General features: G+C 36.0%; 1 protein-coding gene across 1 annotated transcript in view; it reads left to right on the top strand.

Moving 5' to 3' along the window:
• Window positions 1-16,227, top strand: part of rbfox1 (RNA binding fox-1 homolog 1) — a 203,714-nt gene that overhangs the window by 164,056 nt on the left and 23,431 nt on the right. The window contains exon 10 of the mRNA XM_044332223.1: window positions 15,825-15,889. Coding sequence (XP_044188158.1) covers window positions 15,825-15,889 — 65 coding nt within the window. The remainder of the gene's footprint in view (window positions 1-15,824; window positions 15,890-16,227) is intronic.

The following is a 16,227-nucleotide window of genomic DNA, read 5'->3' as shown; positions in this document are numbered from 1 at the left end:
CCAAGATATTTAAAATAAAGATTGGCCCACTTAGCCTCTCTCTGGTCTTATGAACCAACACCATTTTCATAAGACTTTTTCTCTTTGCTATTTTGTGTTTATTGGGTAGCATTTTTGATATACACTCCAGATATTATACATATTTTTCTTCAAAACATAGGATAAGAAAGATCTACGCTCCTCACTAAGTCACTCCCATCATCCAACACTCCCCACTTTAGTCTCTCAGGTCTATCCAAATCGTAATATCTGAATACATTTTCATTTTAATACAGACCTACAACCCGTTTAGCTCTGACAAACTACAGCCACTCAATATAAAGAAAGAATAAATTAAATAGATAAAAAAACGTTTGTAAGCCAACCAGATGTGGTCAGGTTTTAAATGTGTAGGTCAACATTAGCCTACTATGTCCTAATCAATCAGTATGTTTACATTCACTGTAGTAACCTAGTTACTGTAAATCCTTGTGTACATGCAACAAGTCAGTAATGAGATTTCTCCATTAAACCTGACCTTATTCTGGAAGTGTGGCTCACTGATTTAAACACAACACAAAAAGTCAGAAAGCAGGATCTTCTCTCACTAATTATTATTAGTGAGAGAAGATGCTGCTCTCTGACTTTTTGTGTTGTGTTTTTGGTATGAGTGTCTGTGTCAGAGCAGACTGATAGCACAGTGAGAGGAGGACAGACAGAGCAGAGCTTTCTGTACAACGTGAAAGTATCCCAATTTAACAAATATTTAAATGTGCAGTGCTGGAAACAAACTTATTTAGACTTCTACAGGCTGCTTTGTGTTTGTTTCATTGTTAGTCAGACTTTAGATTAACTTATTTTAAATATGAGGATGCATCGCTTTGTGTAATGATCTCTGCTTTCATCCAGCTGCTCTGCTGTTACTTTTTCTGTCTGCAGTCTTTTATCCTGCACACGGTCCCATGCAAAAAGCCAATACATTACAGAGAAACAGAGAAAGCAGTTCTCCAGGAGGAAAGTGCTGTCTTAATCTTGTTATGCTCTGTGCCTCAGCATGTCTGAACTTGAAAAAAAAAACAGCTGTTCCTTCGCTTAAACATCACAAGGAAGCAAAGACAAAAAGTTAGCATGAGAAAAGGCATGTGTGGCATGAGATCGTGAGATCTGTGTCAATTGCGTGAGTCTCATGCTCAATGCGTGAGAGTTGGCTCAATATGATGTTACAGAAATGTCACTGACCAACAATCTGGCATTCTTTTTGAGGGGCAAGTAGCAGACATCCTAGTTCGAGAGAACTGTTCATTTGGTCTTGTTCAGTGAGTGTAGCTGCCAGGCTGTCTGGACTCGATTTAGATTTGATTGCTTCTAGTTCACTCATACGTCCCAGTTCAAGTGAATGTTTCATTTGATCTTGTTTAGTGAGTAGGTGCCAGGCTGTCTCAACTTGAGTCACTCATTGACGTCCTTGTTTGAAACCATTCAATTCAATTCAATTTTATTTATACAGCACCAAATGACAACAAAAGTCATCTCAGGGCACTTTTCACATGGAGCAGGTCTAGACCATCATTCCTACTCATTCACTGGTTTCCCTGCTTCCTATCTTTTGAGCAACTGCACCACTGTAGCAGGCAGTGTGAGCAGCATGAGTGGGAAAAGTCAGGGATTCAGGAGCACTCGGTACAATCGACAGGCTGACCCAGTACATTAAAAAGAGTGAACAGTAAAAAGAGTGGTTCAAAAAGATTTGTTTGTTCATTTTTGCCCATCACTAAAGTCAAGACCAACAAGACCAAAATCAAATTTTGTTTCACACTGTTTCAAGTCCTAAACAAGTCCTCCATTTATTATAAATGTTAGAGTAACAGTTAATTTAATAAATTTACAAAAATTATCAATGCTTTTTAAAGTTTTTGTTCATTACTTTCAAATAGACTTTACAACATTTGAAAGCAAATTGATCCACTGTAGCCTACCATGGTACAGTATCTTATAATCCATTTACACCTGGTATTAAAATGTGATCTGTTTCTGGATACATTATCTGAATAAGAAAACATGCATGTTAATGCAAGCTGTAAATGCACTCAGAGAGCATTGTGATCCGAATGCAATCAAATCAGCCAGACAACATCTGGAGGTGCCATTTCATAAAGAAACTGCTCGCACAATGACAAAAAATCAATAATTTATTTTATGTGTAAAAAATGACAGTTAAAAAATGTGACAAAAAGTGAATATTTTGGTCTAAGAACTATTGTCAGCACAACTTACATACCACATGATTCTACACTGTAAAAAAGAAAATTCATAAAAAAACGGTAAAAAGTCTGGCAGCAAAAGCTGCCAAACACTTACCGTCAAATAACAGTAAAAAACCTTTAGTTTTTTTAAAAAAATATGGATATTTGGACCTTCTCTGCATTTTTACAGTCGAACCATTGTAAAATAAAAATAAAATCTCATTACAAAACATCGCTAGAATGTTAAACAAATGTATAAATCTGCATACAAAATGAAAAAGACTGCAGAAATACCTGAAAATGACCTAATTTAAATGAAGACTCTTGTTTTCATGCAGTAATCTTTGGTAAATTCATAGGATTATTCAAACCATCCACAAGAACTCCCCATCAAAGTACAGATTTCTGGATGTAAAACAAAGAAAAATTATGTAAAATTACATTCTAATTCTCTTTAACACCCATAAATGGTATCTTGAGAGCTTTAGGCATTTATTTTATGTGATTATCCAATCTATTTACAGTAAATCCCTGGTAAATGTTGGTTTTACACTGTACAAAAAAATAAGATCATGTGATAATAGTTAACAAAAACATGATTTTAATAATCATTACTTTATATGAACATTATTTGACAGTAATAACAAGCAACTCTCCAGTATATTTACAGGCTTTTCTCATAAATGTATGGGGTATACATTATATAAACATTTTTCGACAGTAATTAAAATAAACTCTCTAATATATTTACAGGATTTTCCCATTAATGTATTGGGTTTACTTTATATAAACATTATTTGATAGTATTTAAAAGCAACTATCCAATATATTTACATACATTCCTCATTAATGTATGAGGTTAACTTTGTATAAACATTATTTGAAAGTAATTACAAGCAGCTCTCCAATATATTTACAGGCTTTTCCCATAAATGTATGGGGTTTACTTTATATAAACATTATGTTTGTATAAACATTTGACAATAATTGCAAGAAACTCCTCAATATATCTACAGACATTTCACATCAATGTATGGGGTTCTGAATATACAAAAACGAGTGGGGCTGTGTAAAAGTACCTTTATATCAACTTCTTTCACACTGAATCATTATATACATTTCTCTACTGCCATTTTACAATCCATTCAATGCAGATCCCTATTTGAGATGTATGAGATTTCAAGATGTTTAATAACCAGAATGTATCATAATATTACCTTTTACTGCTTGCTTTACAAAGTAATTCACTATTTTTAGTGTTATCCTTAAAGTTTCAGAATTAATGAACCAATAAACAGCCATATTGAATTATAATGTGGGTCTGAAGCTGATCAACCCAATAAGATCTCAAACAGAGTACTTACTAGAATGTATTTATTTTTCTCATTCAGATTACTTCAACAGACATCAGTGGAAGCAAAAACAGTTTTGTACATTGTATCAGTGCAATGTCTTACATGTTGCATTATAGCAAAAGGGAAACTATGGCCAATTTAGAAATTCATACATGTTATTCGCATGCTCTAAGATGGTTCAAAATGTTAGTGAACATGAACAAATCTCTCCCAAATCCAAAAACTATTTTGCTAGAATTCAAATTTGTGATGTCATCTGATAATGTCTGGAGCTTTTCCAAAAACAATGAATTGAGAAAGATGTGATAGGTGACACTGAGAACACCCAGGGGGATGTTCTGTATACAGAATACAGTAAGGTTGGGCTGATGGGCAATGCCATTGTCCATCGCCAATGGCTGAAGGTCATCAACCCCTGAGCCTCCACCATCGTAACATTGTGATTTAAAAGCCCCCCATTGTCTGTCCATTTTTTGTGTAGATTAAATTACTCATATTGGCTTTTTACTCACAGAGCTTTTATTTCACTTACAGTAACGCAACAACTGTAGTTGTCATCAACTCAAGTACTTCATGTGGTTCACTGTCTCTCCTCTGCTCCACTCAGAGGACACACTCTCACAGATGCAAGGATCGCTCAGCCCCACCTGCGGTGAAACAGGGGGGAGGAGAGAAACTTAGTGCAACCATAAATGACAGCAAAATGCAGTTATTTATCCTACCCAATATCATTGTCCATCACAATGTTTCACTGTGGACATCATTATATGTCAATTCTGTAGACATCGCCCAACCCTAGTATACAGGTAGATTTTCTGTTTCAGATATGAAAGGTTATTATAGAATAAAGCTTATTTGGGTATTTAAAATGTACTACAAAATTAGTTTCACATTCATCATCTAGGAAGCAACTCCAGACTTTATTCTGGATGGCATCACAAATTTGAGTCTTAAGTCTCTGGTTTGTGGCTTTGGGAGAAAGTAGTTCATGTTCACAAATATCAGAAGTGGGAGTAAGTTACATATGTGCAAGTCAAAAGCAAGTCTCAAGTCTTAACCTTAAAGGCTCAAGTAAGTCCCAAGTCACTGTGTTTAGACTCAAGTAAGCCAAGTCAAGTCACTGCTAAACATCAAGCAAGACAAGTCAATTAGTCACAAGTCAAGTCACCATGAAAGAAGACAAAGACAAAGGGGTACGATGGCAAGCCATGTCATAAGAAAACTGCACGTTAGTTAGTCTCTAACACTAGGGATGACTATTATTAGGATTCATAAATACCACTTATGCACCTTGATTAGGGGTATAATGATTCTCCAAATCCATGGTTCGGTTCATACCTTGTTTTTTGTTGTTGTTGTTTTTTTTGGTGGGTGGGGGTGGGGGGTGGGGGGGGTTAAATCAACTACAATTTGGAATGTCAACATAATACTTAAGAACATTATGCAGGTTAATTAACTTTATAGATTAATTTAAATTAATTAACCAAGTAAACAAAAATAAATAATCCGATCTAACATGTTTTCCAGGATCTAGTGTTCATAATTTTGTATTTTATGCAGTATTAATGTTTGTGGATATGTTGTATGACTTCTGCCACCAGGCTGTACCTTTGAGTAAGGTGAGAGTTTTGAAGCAGAAGTAGTAGAAGAAGAGGAACTTCCTCCAGTTGCAGTAGTTAGCACAAAGCTAGTGGGTTTTAACAGCAGCAAAAATATGCTGGTCGACTGTAAGCTACATATCATGATTCGTTGTGGTTGTAAAGTGCGCCAATAAAAAAAACTCCAAGTTATACTACAGCCCAGCATCAGCCTGAGTCTCTGCCTGCAACACATGACTATTTTGGTATATTTACTCGCCAAGTGGAAAATCTACCCGCATTTGGCGCTTGCACAACGAAACAGTATTCTATCTGATGATTACTTTTTTCCTGCTGTGGATTGTATAGATTAATACATCCATTCATTTAGAACACTGAAATTGTTCAACCTTCAAGCATCATCAAGGAAAGATACCATCTTGTTTGCCTGATCTTGAAGGATTGCATTTGTCACACAGTTGATTAGAGAGTAGGAGAGACCATTCTGCTGTGGTTGAGTTACATTGACTTTGAACTAGTGAGGGACTGCAGCAGAATACTGAAGCTCTGTCATGAAAAGCTGTCAATTCATAAGCTGTCTTGTCTAAATCAGAAACGGTCTGGTAATATTAAGCTCAAGAGAAAGGTATGGGAAACTGCTTTCAACAAGCTTTCAGCTCAATCTTGTCTTGCATCATGTTCTAGGTCCTGCTAGACATTGTCTTTAAAGCCTGGGTTGCGCACACTACACTAGAAGCCACCCTATCATGTCTCAAAACGTTAACTGTTCGTGCTCAATATCTACAATAATGCAAATAGGCAATTCAGCTAAATAAAAACTGTCAAGTCTTTTCGAGTCATCTGCCTCAAGTCAAAGTCAAGTGGAGTCCTCAAATTTGCGACTTGCGTCCAGTCATGCAATTTGAGTCTCCCACCCCTGACAAATATTGACTAAATTTTCCTTGGCCATGGAAATAGGGGCTAAATTCAAAAACAAGAGCTAAATTCTTTCCAGAAACAAATAAGCTAATACATAATCAGTGTTAACATACAGATGTGAATCTGCATGCTAAAAAAAGTCTCAAGTTCACATGGCAGATTGAAAGTCACCCACTTCCTTTCAGAATTCCAACGATGGCTATGATCCTCTGCAATAAGCTTCAGCAAGCCTTGTCCTGAGAATACAAAAATAGAAAATATTTATCATGCTCTCAAAAGTGCCTGCACACTAACAGGTGGCAATGTTGTTGCCTGTATTTTCAATGTAGCTCTTTTAGTGCAGGGACATTAAAGGTTTAAAAAGGTCTGAAATTAAGGTTGGGGCCAGATCAACTTGTTCTTAAAATGTGATCAACAAAATCTTAAAACCATTTGTAAAACTGACTGGTATCCTGTGTTGGGATGCTTAATTTGGAGTGATGTAGTAGTCTCTATTTGGAACCAGTTAAAACCAACTTCAGTTTTTGACTTGCAATACAGTGATTGAATTATGCAGAATATACAGTTTAAAATAAAAAACAACAAATATACACATTATATATAAAATAACATGATTAATCCCTATCATCAATACAGTGAAAATTCTCAAAATTGCTGATCATCTAGCCTATCGACAGACACTGAAATCTTGGTGCAGATGGCCAAAATTAGTTTAACATAATTATGTATGGATTTCTGTATTGTGAATATGTAATTTATTTATGTAGCAGTCAAAGTATGTATATCCATGCTTCACTGACGTGCAGCTTTGGGAGAAAATAGACTTGAAGCTTAAAAGAAGAGAGCAGCAGAATAGAAGGTCCATCTCCTGTGCAGCATATGTGCTAGGGCTGTCACTTTCTCCCAAAATAAAGTTTGAATGAATTCACAGTGCTATGGAATTCATTCAAATTATATAGAACATTAGCATTATGTAATTTATAGGCAAAAAATAGGAAGTTAGGTGAGGTTGTGTAGCTGCCGGTGCTCTGATTCTTTAGCCTTGCTTGGGTGAGAAGCCAACAGGTGACTCCATTTGTTGTTATAGTAACGTTACTGTAAAGTAGTTGCTTCATACAAAGTTGGCAGACAGCCTTATCTTTATCGATAATTTTGCCAATGATAGAGTAAAATCCAAAATGCTTACACACAGCGCTTCTGAGGTGCGTTAGTGTTGACATGATATGAGTTTCCTCTAGTTTCCATCACACTCTCTCTACCTAGGCCTATGTCATGCAATAATTCCAACATGACAGTGCGGTTTAGCCACTGATCTATATAATGAGTGAGCTAGTGCACTCACCTGGTAAACAGATAGTAGGCCTGAGTCATGCAGTGTAGCACCCAGAAGCAGTTCCTTAAGCTCCACTTGGCTTTCCCCTGGCTGAGAATGCCCTCCTGCAGGGTGGTGAGGCTGGGTATGACCATGGGGATGTTGAGGCCCAGAACCTTCCAATAACCATGCAGGACGTATGTGAAGGCTGTGCCTGGGAAAACCATGCCAGAAACAACTCAGGAAGAGGCTGGGGGATGCAAAGTTCAAATAATTATCATGATTTAAATACTTATTTTATCAATAAATTTGTGATACACTAACATTACATTAAAACATACGTATTTTGAGGTGTTCTATTATTTTCCAAATGTATCACAACTGTATTTCTAACTCTAACCCCAACTATGGATCGTTTCAGCTTTTGCCATCTGGTAAACGGTACTGTAGCCTCAAAGCCCAGACCAGCAGGCTGCGAGACAGTTTTTTCCACCAGACAATCGGGCTTATGAAAAATGAACACTAATTGCCTGTCTGCACATTACACACACACACACACTCAAAAAGCAGTTTACACACACTTCACTATACATATCACTACCACACTGTAAATCTTACTGCATTGTGTTTCTTTTTTAAATGTTATATTGCTGTTACTGTGCTGCTATATTGCTATTTTATTGTTATTATTGCTAGTTGTTGCTGCTGCAAAGTCGAGGAACACAGACACCAACACTAACTTCGCTGGTAGGCGGTGGGTTACTGGTAACGTATTTACTAGCAGTAAACAGGAGCAGCTGGGTGGTCTAATGTTTCTTTTATTAATAGTGTTAACGTTAGTAATTTATCAAGCTAACTGGCTAAACTCATTAACACTAGCATACTAGCTGACACTCAAAGTCTTTCTCAGGTCACAACTTGCCACAGCCTTTTATTTAATGTTTGCAGGACAGCATAGGAGCTTAAACATATAATTGGTCAACTGACAAATGTAACTTATTTAACCTTACTATGACTGATGTGAGATTCTTATTCAAGGCTAACCTTAATAGCTTCATTAGGACTGGCATAACGTTATGTTATCTGACGCCACACAGACTTGCTTAATGCATATGAAAAGCAAATGCTAACAATAGTACTGCTGACTCCACATACATTTTAAAATTCTGACACTTATGCAACATCAACACTTTAGTTATGTCAAGTTGTAGTTAACTTAGCATTGCTATCTTACTTTCCTTTTCTGCTGCCCTTGGTGTTAGCTCAACTCATGACAAGTTCAGTTGATATCGCTCTTTATATGAAACTTCATATGAGGAAAAACAAAATGATTATCTTACCTTTAGTGAAAGCTGAATGTGAATCATCATCCTCAAAATCAACAGGCGTGGGAAATGACTTGTGTTACTTTACGCAGAGAAATTGTCTCCCTGTAGTCTCTGCACTTTATACTGCTTATACTGCCTCTGCTTTTTGCTCTTTATTCCCTTCGACCTGTAGAAATGTTGGGGTGACCTAATGATTTGAGGGAGCAGTAGGACTGCAATGAGGGCTTTGAATTTTGTTGAACATAGACTGACTGTTTGGGTCTTAATATTTAGAGAAGAAAAATTAGATCTACAAATGATTGCACCATTAGGAAAAAACACATGGATGCTACATATGCAATTTCAAATTGTGGTCTAACATAATATATTGGGAGACAGCTTCCAAAATTTTTAAAGTGGATTTATAGCCTTTACTATAGCTACCTTCAGTTTTTGAAATGAAATTACTTATCTTTTTTAAAATAAGCATGTGTTACCATGTCAATATGTATGATAACAAAAAACACAGTCAAGGCAGCATCTCACAAAAATGACAAATGAAGTCATCAGCCCTCACAAATAAGTGTATATCACTTTTTTAATGATGCACAGCAGCAAAAAACAGACACGTTTCAGCCCTAGGCTTTCTTCAGCGTTACTGAAACAATTGTCGGTGTGACCCCAATTTAACAGCAGCCAGGAACTTGCTGGTGATTACTTATTTTGCAAGCTGGATTCGCAAGATCTCAACATCACGAAAGAATCCATCATGTCAGGCTTCAAGTTATGCGCTTGTATCCGAACCACCGATGGTTCGGACCAATCAACATCACAAATCCAGCTGCCTCACAAAGTAAGATGGTGATAGACGGTGACAGACAGATGGTTCATCCAATCACCTGCCAAGTATTTTTTGCCCCGCCCTTTTCCAAACACTTTCCATGGACTACTTCGCAGATGGTTCTGTGTAATAAACCATCTGGTGCATCAGGTCAGGTGATTACAACCAGCTGCTATAAATCATCCAAACAGGTATCATCAAAAAATAAGTACTAATAAAAAAATAAGAAGAAGAAAATTTAAGACTATTTAAGCCATCCAAGGGGATATATCACATTATGTGATTGCAACAACCAGATAGTGATCAGTGATTTACAAACAAACAATAAAAGTAGCATGGAAGTGAACATATGTAACCTCATCATGTTCAGAATCTCCATAGAAAATAGCCTGCAATTGCATGTACATAAATACGAACAAACAAGAGACAAATATTAATCAGAAGAATATGAGTAAGAAAAATAGTAATAAAAAAAATTAATAGGAAGAAATATAACATATTCGGTGATTACAACAGCCAGATGAGAGACCAATATCCCTAAATCCCCTAAATATCCCTCTGAAGAAGAGTGTCGGATAGATATATTGGATAGTTGATTGTAATTACTGTCAAATACTGTTTATATACAGTAAATCTCATACATTGATTGGAAAAGTCTGTAGATATATTGGATAGTAATTATTATTAAAAATATGTTTTTGTAAGCCATTTTTACATTATCCTATTTTTTTGTACAGTATAAAACCAATATTTACCAGGAATTTACTGTAAATAGATGAGATAATCACATACAATTAAAGCCTAAAGCTCTCAAGATACCATTAATGAGTGTTAAAGGAGGGTAATTTGAATATAATTTTACATAACTTTTTTGTGTTTTACATCCAGAAATCTGTGCCTTTATGTGGCGTTCTCAATGATAAATTGGATAATTCTATAAATTTACAAAAGACTACTGTATAAAACAAGCCTTTATTTATATGAGGTAATTTTAAGATATTTCTTCAATGTTTTTCTTTTTTGTGTGCAGGTTTATACATTTGTTTAACATTCTAGCAATATTTTATAATGATTTTTTTTTTTTTTAATTATTTTACAACAGTTGGACTGTAAAAATGCAGATAATGTCTACAGTAAATATCTGTATTTTTTTTTTTAAATCTCTGTAGAATAACGAAAGGTTTTTTTCACTGTTATTTGATAGTAGCTGTTTGGCAACTTTTGTTGCCAGATTTTTTACTGTTTTTTTACTTTTTATTTTATTTTATTATTATTTTTTTTTACATTTTTTTACATTAAATTTAAAGTTTTGTTGTAAAAAAAAATAGTCTATCAAACTAACAGCAACAGTCAATTCAGGAAGAGAGAGTGTTTTATATGAGCTAATCAGCTACCATGGTGTGGTCCTTGGTGTGGTCACACGTGTATCACAATTTACAATGTACTTGTATCATAAACATATACACAGACAAAGCATACACATGTCTACACATGAACATACATGCGTCCCATACTGTTCTTAAACTGTGGGGGTGGTTTGACTCATATTGTGACATTGTGATTGGATCTAAGCAGGTGTAAATGCAATCAATACAGTTGGATTACATTATTAGGTGTAAATGGGGCCTTATTCCAATGACACAGTTACAACTATATGTAATTTCTGAGCTGAATGTTTTTCCGTTGATTTCCGTTCCCCAGAAATACTAAAATAAATAAGCACACAACCTAAAAATCTATAGCTTACTTTCCAGCATTTTTGAAGAGTAGTCGTCTTCAACAAATCACATGTGCTGGTGTGTTCATCCTTTTCTATTGGCCATAGGAAACTTCTATGTGTCTGATATGAAGCATATCTTTATTTGTTTGTGTCTCCTATATTTACTGTGTGTTTCTATTTGCCATGTATGTGTTTTGTGCATTAATATGTTTCTGATGTTTTCTCTATTTGCTTGCTTTTGTCCAGTTTTAGCGTGTTGAGCTCTCTTGGGCAGCACACTTATCGACAGTAAGGCAGCTAGTGGTTCTTTATAATGATAACATGCAATGCACCATTCAGTGTTTTTTTAACATCTGAAAGAAAAAGCAATGCTGGAAAGGCTTAAAACAACACTGACTTATTCTCAGTTTATTATGTTGAATGTGTTACACATCTAGTAGAAACAGATCAGCATCATTTGGAGTCATGTTTTTTGCCTCCTGATAAATGTACTTCTAACATTCCCCCTCCTTTTATCTCTGGTTCGGTCTCTACCAACTCCTGACAGAATATCTGTCTTTTTAGCTGCTAAATGCTCCACTATGCTCACTAGCTAGTTTCTAACTGTGACAGTCTGCTGTCTGGTGCTGGGGAGGTGGTGTACACTTTTTTCACTGATAAAACTTACTTCATAGATATGACTAACTTCAAAAATATGAGTTAGTTTAGGCACTTAATGGAGATATGGGGTGGGACTGAGGTAAGATGGAAGGCGAGCATGGTGAGCCTGTGGAACAGGCCACTGGGTTTACCAACCAGGGTTACTAGTGAAATGTTTTATTGGGATTGGTCTGTTGGAGGTGAATGGACATCCATACTATTTACTAGAAGAGTGTGGATTTGAAGAAAATTATTTCTGAAAAACAAATGTAGAGGTGGAGGAGTTTAAATACCAAGCCCTGGCTAAATGCACAAAATCATGGGCAGAAGAAATCTGGCAAAAGCCAAAGTGCTGAGAAGGTACTGTTTATTTAAGAAAGATTACAAATGTGAAAAATATGTTTTGTGACTTGTGCACTGAATGAGGTGGAGAATGAAATTCATTTCATTCTATACTGTCCTTTACATTTATGACATGTTCATGTCCCTGATTTAGGTATTGAGAATGGAGTTTTAATTGAATATCTTTTTGATAATTTGATAATTTTCTGATTATCTTTCTAAAGCATGGGATAAGAGGAAAAAGTAACATATGATACATTAATTCCTCACACTCTTTTCTATATGGATTGCAGACTACTGGTTTATGAACTGGATCAAATATACAGTGTTTGGCTATAGTGGATGTAGATGTAGATTTTGTCTTGTTTGCATTTGTGTATTGTCTTGTGCTTTGGGGGCTGCATTTGTGATTTTGTATGTTTAGTGTTTTTCCATTGATGGGGAGGTTTATGTTTATGTTTATGTTTGGATGATATTTATGTATTGTGCTGTTAGATGATGATGGGTTAATATGCTGGAATGTTTGGTCTGTTGTTAGCTCTGTCTGAATAATTCCATGAGGAATGGGTCACACACACACGTGTGTGTGTGTGTGTGTGTGTGTGTTTGTGTGTCTGTGTATGAGAGTTGGTGTGTATGTGTGTTAATTTGTACTTGTGACGTGTAGAAGAGGGAACTGATCTGGCAGGTCTTGAGACGGTGCAGGATTCACTGAGTACATTAGATGACACTGTGATGCTGACACTGAAGTTTACTGTCATGTGGCATGCAGCACTATGTCAGCACTGCAGTTTGATACATACTAGTGTTAGTGTTTTCATGTGTCTTGCCTCCCACATACACAAAAAGAAAGCTAGTATCAAACTACACAGAATACTTCAAAAATGAAGAACAACCAGACATAGGAAAAATGAGAACAAAACAATCAAGTCAGATTTTAATTTAATGTTAAATTAAAGTCTCTCTGTTTAAAGCATATACAGAGTTAAACATATAAGACAATGATTACTTACTGACTTCTTACTCATGTTAGGCACTTTGAAACAGTCCAGAGATTAGAGAGTAATATTTGGTCATACTACTTTCACAAATAATTTCCTTCAAAATTACATTGAAAAATAACAGGTGACAAGGTTTTCCATGCCTTATTCCTTACCAAGACTAAAAATCAGCATATCCATTAACCTAGATTCTGAGTTTAGGATGCATATTGGGATTTTTGATGAATATCATTTTCCAAGAACACATGCAGAAACATAATGATGCAGTTCCACTGAAATAAATGACAAACAAGTAGGAAAATTCATCTACCAGGTTTATTTCCCCAAATTATTTTGGCTACATAAAAATTAATGTACAAAATTAAAAAATAATACTGCTAATAATAAAACAAAAACAAAAAGTAGCCACTTTTTAGAAATAAATTCTGATTTCTGAATGAAAATTCTGAATGAATTCTGATTTTCATAAGTACAGTGGAAGTCTTGGGTGCGGTACAACATATTAAAATAGCTATAAATACATTTAGTAAGCATATAAAGTAGGTATTGACACAGCATATTCAAATTAATTTCTATCTTATAAACACACACAAAGTTCGAGCTCATTACCTTATTCCAGTCGTGTTTTACAATCAACATTACAAATGATATTATTCTTACCAATGATCAAAAAATAAATAAATAAAAACGAATAAAATAATCAATATTATAACCAGTTTTAGCAACATTAACTTATTGTACCCAATGAACACCATCTCAGCACCATACTGTAGGTGCAAACCAGGTTTGAAACTTCTCTACCAATTCAGTGCCTCAGGAATGTGTTGCAACTGAATTGGAATGAAAGCATGTGGGTTTGTCAGTTTTGCCAGCAGCTGATTTCACTTCCAACCACATCTACAGTTTGTCTCCAACCGTGTATTCACCTCTGGCTTCACAAGATTATGCAGTAGCACAAAAACAAAGTACAGCATTAAAAGATTCCAATCAACACTCTGTGAGATTCACAAAGGTATGACTTCTTGCGGGGCTACCAGAGTTCATGTTATTGTACCCACCCACTGAGCCTCTTTTTCATTTGCTCTGCTAAATCACTGTTTATTGTCTTATTCTTTAGTCTTCCCTACTCAAACCCCTTTTTCTTTACAGCCCTCTTCTACAATTCTGTACACACTGACACACATCTTACTGAGCACCTTGTCTTTAAGTGAAGTACTGCTGCCAACACCACAATTCAGACCCCCAGAAACTGTTTTGTTTGTCTTACTATGAGGCTAACAGCAGATCAGTCAGTAAGGCTCTAACACAGGGCCATATTATTGAGAACACTGAGGCCATATCTGCTATATTTTGTCTGAGAATTTGTGGGGGTTATATTCTGCAATTAAAAATGTTAATATGGTGAGTAGCTTATAGGCTGATTCCCAGTTTTTAGGCTCATTGTTGTGTATTTAGCCTTACAGAAAAACACATGTGAATCTATCATACATATATAACACATACATCATATAACACATTTCACATGATAATAACATGGAAAATCACATTTTGGTTGATGTGGTTTATGACATGTGCACTGGCATTTCAAATGTGATGAATTCACATACTTTATATGCATGATGTTTTTCAACATCTCACATGTAAAATACAATATTTCACATATGATATGTATGTGAAATGTGCATGAATTTGACGTGTGCTGTTTTTGTAAGTTTGAACTTTGACTACTTTAAGGCCAACATACAGACAGGTGACAAATTAAAGGAAAAACAGGCCTGAATACTTGACATTTTGCTGGCATGGTTTGGGTCCACTTGTCCCCTTAGAGGGAAGGGTCACCGCAAATCAATACAAAGTTGTTCTGAGTGATCACCTTTATCCTATGATGAAACATTTCTATCCTGATGGGAGTGGTCTCTTCCAGGATGATAATGTCCCAATTCATAGGGCACAAGGGGTCACTGAATGGTTTGATGAGTATGAAAATGATGGGAATCACTTGCTATTGCCTTCACAGTCACCAGACCAATTGAACATTAGACAGTGCTCTCCACCACCATCATCAAAACACCAAATGAGGGAATATCTTTTTGAAGAATGATGTCCCTCAGGCTTGGCATTGATTCTACAAGTCACTGGAACCCTTCTGGAGGGATGAAGGGACCAGGCATTCAGGCCTGTACCAGTTTTTCCTTTAAGTTGTCACCCGTCTGTATAAAAATGAATAAACAATATTAAGAGTTAGTATCACTCCTCCAGAACTGCATGGCTGTCAAGCAGCTTTATATTAGGGAATAAAATTTATAGAAAATATGAGTAAGACAGCTAAGGGGGTGGGGGTGGGGGGGTCATCTGTCATGGGACAGATCTTAAAATGATATCTATTTTTGGTAATGTCAGTATTAATATGCGATACTTAATACTGATTAGACACAAAACAGTGTTAATCAAGGTTTAGTGATATTGGTATTTCTGTTTTAGAGAAGAGTATTATTAACAGTGAATCTTTACTCTCTCTCTCTCGTGTGTGTGTGTGTGTGTATGTGTGTGTGTGTGTGTGTATTTTCAGGGTGGTTACGCTGCCTACAGATATGCCCAGCCTACTGCTGCCACAGCTGCTGCATACAGTGACAGGTAAGACACTGTGGGCCCTATTTTAATGATGCATTTAGTGTGTGTCCAAATCCACTTTTGCTAGTTTAACAGTGTAAAAAATGGTCGCAGCACCAGACACATGATTAAAATGGGTTGTCTGTAGTCTCGTAATTAATCATGGGTATGTTTTGGGCGTAACATGCAATAAACCAATCAGAGTGTCATCTATTTGCTATTATAATGGCACATTTGCCAAGTAGAAAGAAGGAGCGCCTCTCTTCAGAGGAAACGGATCTGCTCATGCGCAAAGTGAAAGCGCATGATCCATTGCGAGCACACTGGCCCCTGCTGCTCCTAGACCCTCCTGTGGCCAGCCT

The sequence above is a fragment of the Thunnus albacares genome, chromosome 17, assembly GCF_914725855.1.
Source record: "Thunnus albacares chromosome 17, fThuAlb1.1, whole genome shotgun sequence".
Classification (NCBI taxonomy): Eukaryota; Metazoa; Chordata; class Actinopteri; order Scombriformes; family Scombridae; genus Thunnus; species Thunnus albacares.
Note: the sequence above shows the minus strand (reverse complement) of the source record. Positions and strands in the feature narration are given on the sequence as shown.